The 16,118-nt window shown below is 42.6% G+C and overlaps 1 protein-coding gene across 1 annotated transcript in view; it reads right to left on the minus strand.

The window, feature by feature from the left end:
* Positions 1 to 1,092: 1,092 nt before the first annotated feature.
* BMP6 (bone morphogenetic protein 6) overlaps positions 1,093 to 16,118 on the minus strand; it is a 178,063-nt gene continuing 163,037 nt past the window's right edge. The window contains exons 5-7 of the mRNA XM_069958045.1: positions 8,017 to 8,093; positions 4,520 to 4,630; positions 1,093 to 2,525 (exon numbers count right to left, since the gene is read on the minus strand). Coding sequence (XP_069814146.1) covers positions 2,376 to 2,525; positions 4,520 to 4,630; positions 8,017 to 8,093 — 338 coding nt within the window. The 3' untranslated portion in view covers positions 1,093 to 2,375. The remainder of the gene's footprint in view (positions 2,526 to 4,519; positions 4,631 to 8,016; positions 8,094 to 16,118) is intronic.

A 16,118-nucleotide genomic window follows, 5' to 3' on the forward strand; every position in this document is an offset into this window, starting at 1 on the left:
GGATGGAGCAGTTCGGCCGGCCTCCCGAAGACGACGTCATTGTCACAAGATGGCGGACGGGGGTTAACACGAATGCGGTAAGTATAATGCACCAACACTTCCGGGTACACGGGTGGGGGGGGGGGACACGCGGAAGGGGGCCATTCACATACATAACATACATTACAAAGTTGTATAACTTTGTAATGTGTGTTATTTTGTGAATAAATGTTTAGCGCCACACTACCCCTTTAATGGCAAATAACAACCCTTATTTTAAAACAACGACCATTGTTTTAAATTAACAGCAACTTTTTGCCATCAAATGACGGCCATCCACAAAGTTTAAGCAGTGTGTGAACATAGCCTTTTTTTGTTTTGGTTGAAAAATACTGAGCAAAAATACTGTGTGTGTGAATATATTTTTATTTCCATTATTTTTTTTCCATTCAATTTAGATTATTGCTTAAAGGGGTAGTGCGGCGCTAAAAAATTATTCACAGAATAACACACATTACAAAGTTTTACAACTTTGTAATGTATGTTATGTCTGTGAATAGCCCCCTTCCCCGTGTCCCACCACCCCCACCCGTGTACCCGGTGTTGGTGCATTATACATTACCTGATCCGTGTCGAGGGCCGTCCGCCATTTTGTACCAAACGTCATCTTCGGACGGCCGAGTCGCTGCCGCCCGTCCCCCCTCTGCCGCGTCACAACTGTGCTCAGCCGCGATTGGCTGAGCACAGTTATGCTCAGCCAATCGCGGCTGAGCGTCGGATGACGCTGCAGAGGGTGGCCGGCATTCGGAACAGACGGAGCTGTTCGCCGGCCGGCCAAAGAAGATGCCACTGAATGAAGGTCGGAGACGGGTGTCGGCACGTGACAGGTGAGTATAGCGCACCACACTACCGGGTACACGGGTGGGGGTCGTGGGACACGGGGAAGGGGGCCATTCACAGACATAACATACATTACAAAGTTGTATAACTTTGTAATGTGTGTTATTCTGTGAATAATTCTTTACCGCCGCACTACCCCTTTAAACTAACACAAATGCAAATACAGAACAACTAAGGGCTTAGGGCTCCTACATGCATAGTTTTTGTGTTTTATTTATTGGCCAGAAAAAATGGCAGGTATTTCACAATTTGCTTACAAATGATTTTAAGTGGCATAACAGATACACATACAAACACATGTAGACCAATGGGAAAACTGTACCTTCCTCAGTGCTTTTCTCTAGAGAGCTAGCAGAGAGCTATTTTCATTCTGCTCTCACTGAACTGGACAGAGAGAGAGCTGTGCTATATCCGCGCATCAGAGAGATTTTGTTGGTTTGCCATGGTTTCAAAAAACTGCCAAAAACCGTGATCCACCCATAATTTTTAGAGACAGGTTATTACTATGGACATCTGCTGCATATGCCCAGGATCATTTATGAATCACTGCTATATGGAGAGAGAGTTTCTAATTTACACCACTATGATGATGATCAGTATGATCTGACCTGGATACTATTGTATCGAAGACCTATGTTTTACGTGCATATTTTCCTTTTCTGAATGTATTACACATTTACACCTAGCAAAACCAATACCACCCTATAGACTAAAGACTCATAAAGTGGTAATGTGGTTCAAAGTTGTTTAACAAAGCTTGGAGAACCCAGATAAGCCCTTTATTGCTTCGATGCCCACAACATACCAGAGATTTTCATGAACCAGCTTGATGGACGTTTTGAGTGCAGTTTAGGCAGCGAGCCAATTCAACCAGTGATTTATGACATGCTTTGCAATTGATATATACTGATAATGAAATCCATGGAAAGGATGTTTATGCTTGAGTTAAGAATATAATCCATGGGAAATGTAATTCTCAATATCTTGAAGTGCATATTAGTCATCTTCACAAAATACGTGATAGTACAGCGGTAATACTGAGGAAATAGTAAACTAAGTCCAAGGCATAGATGAAAAAAAAAAACGATAAGAAACATTAGCAAATGTTTGAGAAATAGTTATTTACACATACGTCACTGACAAATACTATTAGTCACTTCTTTAATATGTGTGTATTTCAGACTCTGGACCACCAAGGCGGCACAGAGGTTAATATATATATATATTATTTATTTAAATTGAAACACAGCTTGATCCAAGCTAATGATAATGAATTTGCAAAATTTCATTTTGGAAGATTCCATTTGTCCATGTTTGAAGTGAAATGACCATCCTGTGAGTACAAGTAATACACATAACTGGCTTCTTTATAAATAAGGACTGGCCAGGCTCTTGCTGAATGTTTAAGTCACTATTGGCAATATGCAATCAAGTGAAAGCGATATTATTGGATGATCTCTCACTTGTCGACTCCTTGAATTGATGGCATCCTGTTCTTAGTGACAGCCACAGGCTCTTACCACCATGTTCCTGTATTTCTTTAATATGACATTAGAGTTGTCATCAAAATAAAGTACTGAGATGGCATTAAGCTTGGTTGGGGCACAGCACGGCTTTGGGACATACTCTGGATTCATAAGATGGACCTGGTCAATGAAAGAAAAGAAGACCAATATCAAGCAGTAGAAGGCATGTGTTACATTCATTATTTCACATGTGTGGGATTCAATGTAACCTAGATGTCAATCTGATTTTTAACACCCAAGCTAAAATTTCTTAATTAATTTACAGGAAAAATATATAGTTCCCATGAATTCCGATCACTTACTAACTTTCAGAAATGTTTTTAATATAAACACAAATATCTTGTCCTCTAACGCCTTCAGAACAGGGCCTAAAATGGCCTTAAAGGGGTAGTGCAGTGTAAAACTTTTTTTCACTAAATAACACACATTACAAAGTTTTACAACATTGTAATGTGTGTCATTTATGGCCCCCTTCCCCATTTTTCCACTCCCGACGCTTGACTCGGAAGTGTACGGCTGGGTTCACACTACGTATATTTCAGTCAGTATTGTGGTCCTCATATTGCAACCAAAACCAGGAGTGGATTAAAAACACAGAAAGGATCTGTTCACACAATGTTGAAATTGAGTGGATGGCCGCCATATAACAGTAAATAACGGCCATTATTTCAATATAACAGCCGTTGTTTTAAAATAACAGCAAATATTTGCCATTAAATGGCGGCCATCCACTCAATTTCAACATTGTGTGAACAGATCCTTTCTGTGTTTTTAATCCACTTCTGGTTTTGGTTGCAATATGAGGACCACAATACTGACTGAAATATACGTAGTGTGAACCCAGCCTAATACTGCATACTCACAGAATCACTGTCGACCCCTTCAGTCCCGGCCGCCATCTTGGGATGATTACGTCACTCTTCAGGAGGCCGGTCTGACTGCTCCAGCCCTCCCTCATGCCGGCCCTCCTCCAGTGTGTCAGCAGCTGCTCAGCCACAATTAACAGAGCATAACAGAAGACGTCTAGGGCTTCTGTTATGCTCAGCCAATCGCGGCTGAGCAGCTGATGACGCGCTGGAGGGGGAGCGGCATGAGGAGGGTTGGAGCAGTCAGACCGGCCTCCTGAAGAGTGACGTAATCATCCCAAGATGGCAGCCAGGACTGAAGGGGTTGACAGTGATTCTGTGAGTATGCAGTGATACAACCTTTGGGCCATTTTATATGGGGATTTGTATATGGGGTATGTAAATGTGCAGTGTAAAAAACTTTATTTCAAGTTGTGTAGTGTAGGTTTTTTTTTTTTTTACTGATAGGGAATAAAAGTGAAATAAATTCACAGGGGAAAAAACACAGCAAAAAAAGTTGCTGATCAGATTGCTGCAGCACCAACAAACACACCTGCTCTGCACACTGAAACTAACTGACTGAGGTGTGCAGAGCCCGGATCAATATTTTATTTCATCCACTTTTGCAGTGATTGGTCGGCCGGTACCAACCAAGCAATCATGGCGATCAGGTGGGTGGCACCATGGCCACTGTCATTTATTGCACAGTGGCAGTTGGTGCTCTCTCAGACAACGCAAATTGCCATTTATTTCCAGGTTATTGGAGCCTGGAATTCCCCTAGTCAGCTGTCATTGGCTGGTCACAACTGACCAGCCAATGACAGCGATCACCGTCATGGGGGGCGGAAATCTCCCCCTGAGGTGACATGTGAGATGGCCTGCTAGTCACAATAGCAACCATCTTTACGCGATCACTGTGTCAGTTCACAAAGTGATCGGCTAAACTGGGGGCATACATTTATGTCCATTTGTAGTAAAGCCCAGCCTGTAGGGGCATACATTTTTGCAGTTTTCATAAAGCTATCTCAATTAAAGGTGTTGTCCAAGGTTAGAAAAGGCACAGCCACTTTCTTGCAAAAAAGGACCACCCCTGTCCTCAGGTTGAGTGTGGTATTACAATTCAGCTCCATTAACTTCAACAGAACTTTTCTGCAAAACCACAACAAATGAGGACAAAAGCTGCCATATTTTTGTAAGTCTGGATAACTAAGTGCTAGGAAACAGCAAAAACAAACTGTTAAATCTACAGATATACCTTACATTACTCACCAGGGTTTGCACAATAGCATGGTTTGTGGCATTCATGTGAGCATTCAGTGGAAATGAGCATTCTCCTCCACAGTAGTTTGCCGCATATCCTTTGGGTGCTATTATCCAGTCCTTTAAAACACAGAGATACAGTGAGCCCAAATGGCTCTTAACATATGCTCCTAAAAATATGCACTGAATAGAAATAAATCTAATGTTGCTGAATGCTTCTTACACACAATGACTATGTTCAAACTATGTCATTTTTCGACCGTCATTGCTGACAGCCATCAAAAATATGTTGTATATTTGATGATGGTGGCTGTCTTTAATGATTCTGATCATTATAGACGGCCGTCATTATCACATATCGGATGTCTTTTTGACGCCCGTTAGCAATGATGGTTGAAAAATCACGTAGTGTAAACATAGCCAGTAACAAATATTTATGACTATGACCAACTTGTCTCATCAATATCATCAATATTATACAAATCAGTAAGGGTTTGGCAATATGGTTTCTCACTGTGGAGATCACCAGTTGGTATAGGAAGTAATATAGGCAAAGCTCTCAGTAGAATAATGAAAGCTGTCCATCTACTGCCACCTATTGAATGTAGTCAATGGGGGACATTGACTACGGACTTAGAAATGTCCCCGCATCTCCGGCGCTACGGAGATTTATGTAGAGACGGACTGCCCCAATGTCTTACCCTGTTACAAACCTCGCAACCATGAATAGAGGGGCACTAGAGACACCTTTCTTCCTCCTGGAGGAAAGCTAGTTTGTTTACTCTTTTTCCCAGGTAACTATGTCTGGCCTGAAAGACTCCTACTTGCTGGCCATCTCAGTAAGAAGGGACAATACCCCTAAGGCCATGTTCACATTTAGTATAACACCGGCTGTTTTGTGACCCGTCTTCGGCCATTTTCGGCCGCACGCTCCATTGTGTGCAGTGACAGGTTTTATGCGGCCGCTTTTCAATGAATGGCAGCCACAGAAAACTGACATGTCCGTTTTTTTGCAGCACCATTTACGAATATTTTTACGCCAATATGCCCCATCTGCGCCTAAAAAAGGCATTAACGCCTTTTCATACATGTCCCCCTATGTGTATACACTCCGGCCGGGATTCCCTCTAACTGCACTGCACATAGGTTGTGTATTAATCATGGCCGTTGTTGCACATCGGCAACAACGGCCGTGATTAATACACAACTTATGTTGTGTGAACATAACCTAAGGCTGGAAACACACGTGACAGTTTTTAGAAAAACTGCCGTTTTTGTGCCAAAACCAGAAGTGGATTCAAATGGGATGGAAAATATATAGGGAGGACCTGTACTTATCTTTTCTGTTGAATCCTCTTCTAGTTTTGGCACAAAAACTGCAGTGACAGTTTTCAAAAAAACTGCATTGTTTTTTCAGCCTTACAACTACATAAAACCAGTCTCTTCCAGTCAACACAGTGCATCACTTTGCACTGATGAAGGGCACCAAACCCCTAATAAACCAACTTATGGATAGGTAATTCATCTTTTGGCACTAGAAAGATAGGTTTCCTTCTTCTGGAAGAAAGCTTATTTACATGTATAGCAGTAGGTTGGGGAATATATAAGGTATTAAGAGTGGTAAACCCCCCCCCCCCCCCCCCAAAAAAAAAAAGAAAAAAAAAAAAAGAAAAGAAAAAAAAGCTACAGTTAATAACTGCACCAAGCATCCAGGGAATGATGGGGTAATATGTGCACTGGGATGAATTGTTTTCCCTGCAAAACTGCCAAAGTAAAGTACAGCAATATCAGATGGTCTTGTGGAGCTTCCAGCAAGACCCAAAACATACAGATAGGTGGATTTAGATTGTAAGCCCTATTGGGGACAGGGAGCAATAATTGGCAAAACTATGTGAAGTGCTGCGGAAACTGTGTGCGCTATACAAATAAAAGCATTATTATTATTATTATTATTATTATTATTATTATTATTATTATTATTATTATTATTATTATTTCACTCAACAGTTAGCTAACATATAGTTACCAAAACCAGACAGAACATTTAGGCTAGATTCACACCAGGACATTTTAGTGCACCATTTTTGTGCTCCCGTCTGAAGCGGATAGGTTTTCTATGGGGATTTGTTACTGCTGTGGACAGTTCCTGACATGGAGAGGAGGCAGCAAAGAGTGACATGTCAGCTTTTTAAGTCAAATGTAATGTGTCTACCTCTAAATAAGGGTCCTATTCCACGGGTCGAGCAGGGCCCGATCAATGATGTAAATGAGCGCTGATCTGCTAGATCAATGATCTGCACGCGTTTACTGGGCCTATTCCACGGCCCGATGATCGTAAAGAGAGGGCTGCAGGGACATCGTTACCGATGTCCTTGCAGCCCTTGCCCCATACATTACTTGGCAGGACTTCTCCTCCGCTCCGTCTTCCTCCCCGGGTCCCGCAGCTCAGGTCTGACAGCTCAGTCAGGCCGCTCCGGAGCTGCTGATGCTGTGCCGCTGGACCCGGGGAGGAAGACGGAGCGGAGGAGAAGTCCTGCCAGGTACTGTATGCTGCTGCTTCTCAAATCGTCGGTCACCTGCCGCGCACCGCTATTCCACCGTAGCGATGCGCGGTGGGGGACCGATGATTTTAGGTCTGGCCCTAAATAAACCATCAGCCGATGACACGATCATCGCCTGATTGTTTGCTTTATTCCACCGAGCGAGAATCGGCCGAATCGGGCCAATTCGGCCTATTATTGCTCCTGTGGAATAGGCCCCTAAGTCTCATGGCTGGAGTTCTAGGAATGATACTTTTGACCAATTACAGTCTTTATTACACAGAACTAAGTAAGTAGTGCTAGGGCAAACCAATCAGCTGTCAGTTTGTAGAAGCGGTTGCTACATTATGTGTTCTAGAAGGGCAGTTCCCCCTAAAGAATATAGATTGAAGCATTTTTAGTAAGATACAAAGATAAAAATGAATATGATTACGAAGTTACTTATATGATAGGATATGTGTAATAGCATTCTAACACATATACAAAAATGTACAAAAGTGAGATTTCTGTGACATAAGCTTTAACCAAGAAGTTTAAAGGGGTGGTTCACAAAAAAATATTTTCTTTCAACTAACTGGTGCCAGAGAGATTTGTAATTTACTTCTATTAAAAAAATCTCAAGTACTTATCAGCTGCTGTATGTCCTGCAGAAAGTGGTACACTTTCCAGTCCGGAGAGCAGGAAAAGTTTTGTGTGTGGATTTATTATTGCTCTGTACAGTTCCTCACATGGACAGAGGTGGCAGCAGAGAGCACTGTGTCAGACTGGAAAGAATCCACTTCCTGCATGACACACAGTAGCTGAGAAGTACTGGAAGACTTAAGATTTTTTAATAGAAGTAAATTACAAATGTCTGGCACCAGTTGATTTGTTGAAAGAAAACATTTTTAGTGAACTACCTATTTAATCATATCATTATATTTTCATGTAATGACTATAAAAACAATATAGTCAATAGTTTCTTACCTGCCATCCCAAGTCTTGAAAACTGACATACAACTCATGTTTTCGACAGGCTGTTTTCAGGTCACTGCTGTTGTAATCTGATTAAAAAATTAAATACATTTTTTATATATAATAGTGAACATGTACACCAGTCTTTGCAACAATGTCACATACAATAGGCCTGAAAGGCACATCTCTTTTACTTTCATTTCTCCTTCCTCACCAGATTATGAGGAAATCCCCTCCCTCCAGGTAGTCTCCTGTCTCTAGCAGCTCTGTGAAACCTCATACCACAGTTGGATTACATCCCTATGAAGGTCACTGATCACTTTTAGAGCACTGAAATTGCAAACATTAGATATAATAGGTATTTTTCTAGCCTGCGCCTGACAGTCACATTGTATGTGAACTCGTTAGAACCGATATTGTATGTGATGGAGGGGGTACTCCTGCCATGGAATTTTCTTTATATATTGCTGCCGTTCCATAGAACATTATAAAGCTACTATTCTTACCTCACTCCTGTTGCATCTTTTGGTCCCCTGCTGAAAGCCCCTGCCACTACTTTTAACCCCTTAAGGACTGGGCCAATTTAAATTTTTGCGTTTTCGTTTTTCCCTGCTTATGCTTAAAAGGCCATAGCACTTGCATTTTTCCACCTAGAAACCCAAATGAGCCCTTATTTTTTGCGCCACTAATTGTACTTTGCAATGACAGGCTGAATTTTTTCATAAAGTACACTGGAAAACCAGAAAAAAAATAAACGTATGGTGAAATTAAAAAACAAAAACGCATTTTGTTTATTTGGGGGGGGGGATTTGTTTTTACGCCATTCGCGCTGATGTATATACTGTATGTTCCTCAAGTCCTTACGATTAAAACAAAATGTAACATGTATAACTTTTATATTATGTGATGGCCTGTAAAAAATTCAAACCATTGTTAATAAATATATGTTCCTTAAAATCGCTCCATTCCCATGCCTATAGCGCTTTTATCCTTTGGTCTAAGGGGCTGATTGAGGTGTCAATTTTTGCGCCATGATGTTTACTTTCTATCGGTACCTTGATTGCACATATGCGACTTTTTGATTGCTTTTTATTACAATTTTCTGGATTTGATGCGACCAAGAATGCGCAATTTTGCACTTTGGTATTTCTTTGTGCTTACGCCGTTTACCGTGCGAGATCAGGAATGTGATTAATTAATAGTTCTGGCGATTACGCACGCGGTGATAGCAAACATGTTTATTTATTTATTTGTTTACTTTTATTTATTACATCGGAAAAGGGGGGTGATTCAGACTTTTATTAGGGGAGGGGGCTTTTTATTGACAACATCACTTTTTTTTTTACTTTTACACTTATACTAGAAGCCCCCCTGGGGGACTTCTAGTATAAGCACTCTGATCTCTCATTGAGATCTATGCTGTAAAGTTATACAGCATAGATCAATGAGATCGGCACTCGTTTGCTTTTCGGCTGCTGCTGCCAAAAGCATCCGAGAGCCAAGCCGGGATCAGCGCCATTTTGGCGGAGACCCCGGCAGGTAACAGTCATGGAGAACGCTCCTCCGGGACAATGTCCCGGGGGGGGGGGGGGGGGGGGGGGCGATCTCCGCCACTAGACACCAGGGTTCGGCTGCAGCAAGTAATCGGATGCAGCTGTCAACGTTGACAGCTGCATCTGATTACTTGATTAGCGGGCACGGCAATCGGACCATGCCCGCTAATAGCCGCAGTCCCGGGCTACATGCGGCACCCGGGACCGTGGCGGTTCAGAGCGAGTCCGCCGCGCGGCCCCGCTCTGGACTCCCTTACCGACCGCAGGGCGTAAATATATGCCCTCGGTCGTTAAGGGGTGAAGACTACTCACCTCTGCAGTGACAGCTCGCTTAGCCAATCACTGACTGAGATAGGACCACTGCTGTGGTCAGTGATTGGCTGAGCAGGTTGTCACTGCTAGTATGAGCCCATTTAGTGGGGGATCCGAAGATGCCGCAGGAGGACACCGAACAAGCATGGTGAGGTAAGAATAACATCTTTATTATTTTCTATGGAAGGGGAGCAATATAAAAAAGTTTTCCATGGCCAGAGTACCCCTTTAAGGTGTGGCATATATTAGGCAGCAGTTGAAGTAGTTGGAGCAGTGATTTCCTATGGACGTTGGACTCATCTCTTGTTATTAACATATTAAGCGTGCAGACCGACGGGGATTTCTCCGCGGCGGGCCGGCTTCAGGAGCAGGACCTTTAGGAGGGGGTAAGTATCGGGGCTCTACCGGGTCGGGTGGGCTCTGCTCCGAGTGCTGGGGTGACAGGTTCCCTTTAAAAGGCCAAATTGACAGACTGGTCACAGTGCCCATGCTAACCCCTGTCTCGCTGCCACCACCCTGCAGTGTTGTAAAAAGGTAAGCCAGCGGAGGCAGTATAATGTAGCTTTCATGGGAATTTTACATTTAATGGTTTTTGCACACCATGTTTACCCTTTCGTGGCAAAGGGGTTCTGCAATGGCATGTCCTTGTTCAGCAGGATAAACGTCAAGTTCTTCTGAATAATTCCACATTAGGGTGCGTGCATACTACGAAATGGCGACGGAAAACCCGTCCCGCATTCCGCAGCTCGAACCTGGACTGATGGGGGCTCGCGTCTCCACCTGTGTCATAGACTTGATTCTATGACATTGATGGTTTTGAAGTATCTGCTACTCACATATTGATACCAGATACCACAGGACACCTTCAGAAGTCTTTTGCCGTTCATAGGTTACAGCTATTTTGGCGCCATTAGGAGAACCTACACAATATTAGGCAGGTGGCTTAAATGTAATAGCTGATCAGATCATTTATTCTGTTAGGTAAAAATATACTGTAGATTTAACTCTTGTGTTTTGCAATCGAAAGGAACATTATATGTAGGACTGAAGGAGCTGTGTGTGGGAATTGTCTATTTGGCAGCCATGTTTATTTTGTCCCATGATTTACGACATTGGAATAATTAAGTGCATTAGCTTTCATTATGTTCCCTCTGGCTTCTGTATCTCTTAATTAAAAACAAACAGTTGTGGTAATAGTTCCTATGTCCTCCCTGACTTCACCACAGTATTTTAAGGTTGCTGTGTTCCAGTTAAAACAATGTTCAGTGTGGCCTTTGATCCAAAAATTCTGTGTCAGAAAAACAGTGACATGGCAAAACTAAGAGGGTCTGCATCATGTATATAAAAACTGAGAGTATAATAAATTAGATATAAATAAATACATTCAGATAATAAATCCCTAAACATAAGGGAAATTCCTTACTATCTATGATATATACATCTGAGGACATTTATCAAAATGTCACAGAAAAGGTGCAGACTCACCCCACTCCCTTTCCATGGCGTACACCAGCTAAGCCCCCTACTCACCCGATGGGCAGGGAGGGGGGAGGAGGTGTAACCTCCCACACCTAATTTATTATGATTTGCCACTGCTTGCCGGCATAAATTATCTCACAAATCCATACCTGCTTCTGAGCAGGTGTGGATTTTTTGCCAAATACCTGCGCCAGGAGTGCACCTCTTAGTAAATCTTAGGAAACTGGAGCGGAGTTTTATTTTATACGTTCTCGAATGCCAGTCGTCATAAATGTCCCCTATAGTGGGGACATTTCTCTTACGAGAAATACCCTAACACCTTTAGGCGATGTTCACACTGCGTATGAATCCGTCCGTAGTGCGAACCGCGAATATACGCACGTAGTTTTGAGGTTGATGCTTTCACTTGAAAGTATACGATATACGCGCGCACAGTACAAACTACGGATGAGCTTACGGCCGGATCGTATACGGCGCCGTGAAAAATGAACAAGACCATTGTTTGAGGACAGAAATGTTGAAACTCACGGCCGTGGATTTCCATGCGGTCCCGTACAAAGTACTTATTTCAGCCAAACTGAACTTGATTTTTCGATCCAAAAGGTTCTGTGTGGTTTATGGGGCTGGGCGAAGATTTCCAAGTAAATGACCTGTTTCAGATCGCTTAGAAACAAGCTAGGGAAGCATAACTGTACTACGGGCGTATGTTCGCGGTTCGTACGCATCCGGCCACATGTCGATTTTTCGCACGCCCGTAGTATCAGCCGCACATGTACGGCAGCGTAAGACCTGCGTAGGGATTCCTACGCAGTGTGAACATAGCCTTAGGGTAGCTTCACACGTACCGTATCACAGCGGATTTTCTGCTGCTGATTTGCAGCAGATTTGATGGTGCAGATTTGATGCTGTGTTCATTCATTTAGTCAGATCTGCTGTGGATCTGCAGCAGAAAATCCGCTGCAATACGGTACGTGTGAAGCTACCCTTAGTGGGAACAGATTGCACAGAGAAGCCACATGTTTTTTTTTTTCTAGTACTTTACACATATTCCAATACTACCAGACACAAAAATGGTGCCTCAGCACTGTACAGGAGACAAGACAAAATTTCTTCCAGTTCAGTCACAAATGAGTATAAAAACATCTGCTGTAACATAGGACTTTCTGCTTAGATCAGATTTCTGAGTTTTGGCTTCATAGTAACAACCGAAGGACACGGTCTTCTCATCATAAAAGTAATTTTAAAACAGAAGCTCTGCTTTTCAGTTTAAGACATGCACCAGTGGGATATCTTCCATTTCACAGAAATAAGTTCAGAAATGAGACTATTTTATTCAATGTTCCATTCTTAGAGCAAGTACAGTTGATGACCTGTTTTGTTCCTGCTCTGTAACTTCAACTACACAGGTATTTACACCTGTAGCTACTGCAAGATCACGATCAATTTCTGCTATGGATTCCACACATGCCACTAGATTCTTCACATTGCCAGATAACTCCAGCATTGGGGATCATCATGGTGAAACTCATTAATAAAAGATGTTTCTTCTAATTCACATCTTGTCCTACTTAATAGGACTCTCTTGGTGGCTTAACCCCTTAAGGACAGAGCCTGAAATGGCCTTAATGACAGAGACAAATTTTATGAATATGACCAGTGTCACTTTAGTCATTAATAACTTCGGGATGCTTTTACCTATCCGGCTGATTCTGAGATTGTTTTCTCGTGACATATTGTACTTTACATTTCTGGTAAATTGGAGTCGATAATCATAACAAATCTTTATGAAAAAAACCCAAATAATGTGAAAAAATGTGAAAAACTGCATTTTTCCAACTTTGAAACTTTTTTGCGTATACAGAAAGTGGTTATACCACATAAATTATATATTAAATAGCATTAGCAACATGTCTACTTTATGTTGGCGGCATTTATTAAACGATCTTTAATTTTTTTTAGACAATAGGAAGCTTAAAACATTAGCAGCAAATTTCCAAATTTTCAGTAAAATTTCAAAATCAGATATTTTTAGGGACCTGTTCAGGTTTAAAGTGTATTTGAGGGGCCTGTATGTTAGAAAGCCCCACAAAGCACCCCATTTCAGAAACTGCACCCCCCACACTCTGCAAAAGCATATCCATAAAGTGTTTTAACCCTTTAGGGGAGTCACAGAAATAAAAGCTAAGTGTGTAAGAAATTTGAAAATTTTAATTTTCTGTGCAGAGATTTTATTGTAATCCAATATTTTTCATAATTATAAACCTATTACCAGAGAAATGCACCCAAATAATTATTGCCCCGTTTCTGCAGTTTATAGAAATACCCCATATGTGGCCCTATTGCGCTATTTGACGCAACCACAAGCCTCAGATACAAAGGAGCGCCTAGTGAATTTCAACGCCTCCGTTATATTTGGTCATTTCTGACTGTACCACTTCAGGTTGGCAGAGGCTCTGGGGTGCCAAAACCTAAAAAACACCCCTAAAGGGACACCATTCAGAAAACTACACCCCTCAAGGAATGTAACAAGGGGTGCGGTGAGCATTTGGACCCCACAGGTGCTTCACAGATTTTCCGAACAATATGGCGTGAAAAAAGAAAAATTTATTTTTTACACTAAAACGTTGTTCTAGCCTTCAATTTTTCATTTTCTTAAAGGGATAAGAGGAAAAAAAAGACACAAAATGTGTAGCGCAGTTTCTCCCGAGTACGGAAATACACCACATGTGGCGATAAAGTGCCAAGGGGGCGCAGGACGAGCCTCCAAAGGGAAGGAGCGCCAATTGGCTTTTGGAAGCTGAATTTCACTGGAAAGGATTTCAAGGGCCATGTTGCATTTACAGAGCCCTCGTGCTGCCAAGACACTGGAAACCCCCCACAAGTGACCCCATTCTGGAAACTACACCCCTCAAGGAATCTAACAAGGGGCACAGTGAGCATATGGACCCCACTGGTGACGGGCACAAATGTGGAACAATGTGACGTAAAAGTAAAAAATTTCATTTTTTCACTTTCATGGCACAAATGTGCCCGTCATCAAGGGGTCCATATCCTCACTGCACCCCTTGTTAGATTCCTTGAGGGGTGCAGTTTCCAGAATGGGGTCACTTGTGGGGGGTTTCCAGTGTTTTGGCAGCACGAGGGCTCTGTAAATGCGACATGGCGTTCATCATCCATTCTAGCCAAATCCAACCTCCAAAATCCAAATGGCGCTCCTTCCCTTTGGAGGCTTGCCCTGCGCCCACATGGCGCTTTATGTCCACATGTGGGGTATTTACGGACTCGGGGGAAATTGCTCTACACATATTGTGTGTTTTTTTCTCTTTTAACCCCTTGTGAAAATGATAAATTCAAGGCTAAACCAACATTATAGTGTAAAAAATGTAATATTTCATTTTCACGCCACATTGTTCCACATTTGTGCCCGTCACCAGTGGGGTCCATATGCTCACTACACCCCTTGTTACATTCCTTGAGGGGTGTAGTTTCCATAATGGGGTCACTTGTGGGGGGGGTCAACTGTCTTGGCAACACAGAGGCCTTTTGAATGCAACATGGCCCCTTAAAATCCATTCCATCCAAATCCAGCCTTCAAAAACGAAATGGCGCTCCTTCCCTTCGGAGGCTTACCCTGCACCCGAATGGCGCTTTATGTACACAAGTGGGGTATTTCCGTACTCAGGGGAAATTGCTCTACACATTTAGTGTTTTTTTTTTATCTTTTAGCCCCTTGTGAAAATGAAAAAATCATGACAAGATTAATGATTTAGAGTAAAAATTTTACAAAAATTACACTAAATGTTGGTCTAGCCTTGATTTTTTCCATTTCCACAAGGGGTTAAAAAAGAAAATTAACACAAAACGTGTAGGGTAGTTTCCCCTGATTACGAAAATACCCCATATGTGGGCATAATGTGCCATATGGGCACAGGGCAAGCCACCAAAGGGACAGAGCGCCATTTAGAGGCTGGAATGGAGGATGGAGGCCATGTCGCAATTACAAAGCTCCTGTGCTGCCAGGTCAGTAGATACCCCCGACAAGTGACCCCATTCTGGAAACTACACCCCATAAGGAATCTAACAAGGGGTGCAGTGAGCATATGGACCCCACTGGTGACAGGCACTTACGTAGAACATGTGCCGAGAAAATAAAAAATACCATTTTTTTTCATTTTCACGTCCCAAATGTGGCCGTCACTTGGGGGCCATATCCCCGCTGCCCCCCTTGTTAGATTCCTTATCGGGTGTAGTTTCCAGAATGGGGTCACTTGTGGGGGGTTTCTACTGTCCTGGCCGGACAGAGGCTTTGTAATTGCATCATGGCATCCTCTAATGGGAATGGCGGCCATACCTATTTAGCTGGGGAAAAGGGACAATTCTAATTTATTTGGGGGTATTAGGCCAATTATTAGTTTATAAGGTTGGAAATGACAGGTGTCCATCAAATTCAACCTGTGTTGATCCAGAGGAAGGCAAAAAACCCTCGTGAGGCAGACGACAGTAGCCTCATCAATGGGAAAAATTCCTTCCCGACTCCATAATGGCGATCAGAATAATCCTCGGACCAACGTGACCCCTGAAATAGGAATAAAGGACAGAATTTAGATAATGTAGAACCCCAGTGACGTGTGGTGCGCCTTGAAGCGATCCAATATGCAGAGGCCGGGGTGATCAGGACAGGCGTCACACTGGAAATGGTGTCCTTCCTGATCCCCCTGTTACGCCACACTCTGCACTTCTTCTGGGGTCTCCTGTTCTCCAGTGTGGGGG

The sequence above is a fragment of the Dendropsophus ebraccatus genome, chromosome 2, assembly GCF_027789765.1.
Source record: "Dendropsophus ebraccatus isolate aDenEbr1 chromosome 2, aDenEbr1.pat, whole genome shotgun sequence".
NCBI classification, from domain to species: domain Eukaryota; kingdom Metazoa; phylum Chordata; class Amphibia; order Anura; family Hylidae; genus Dendropsophus; species Dendropsophus ebraccatus.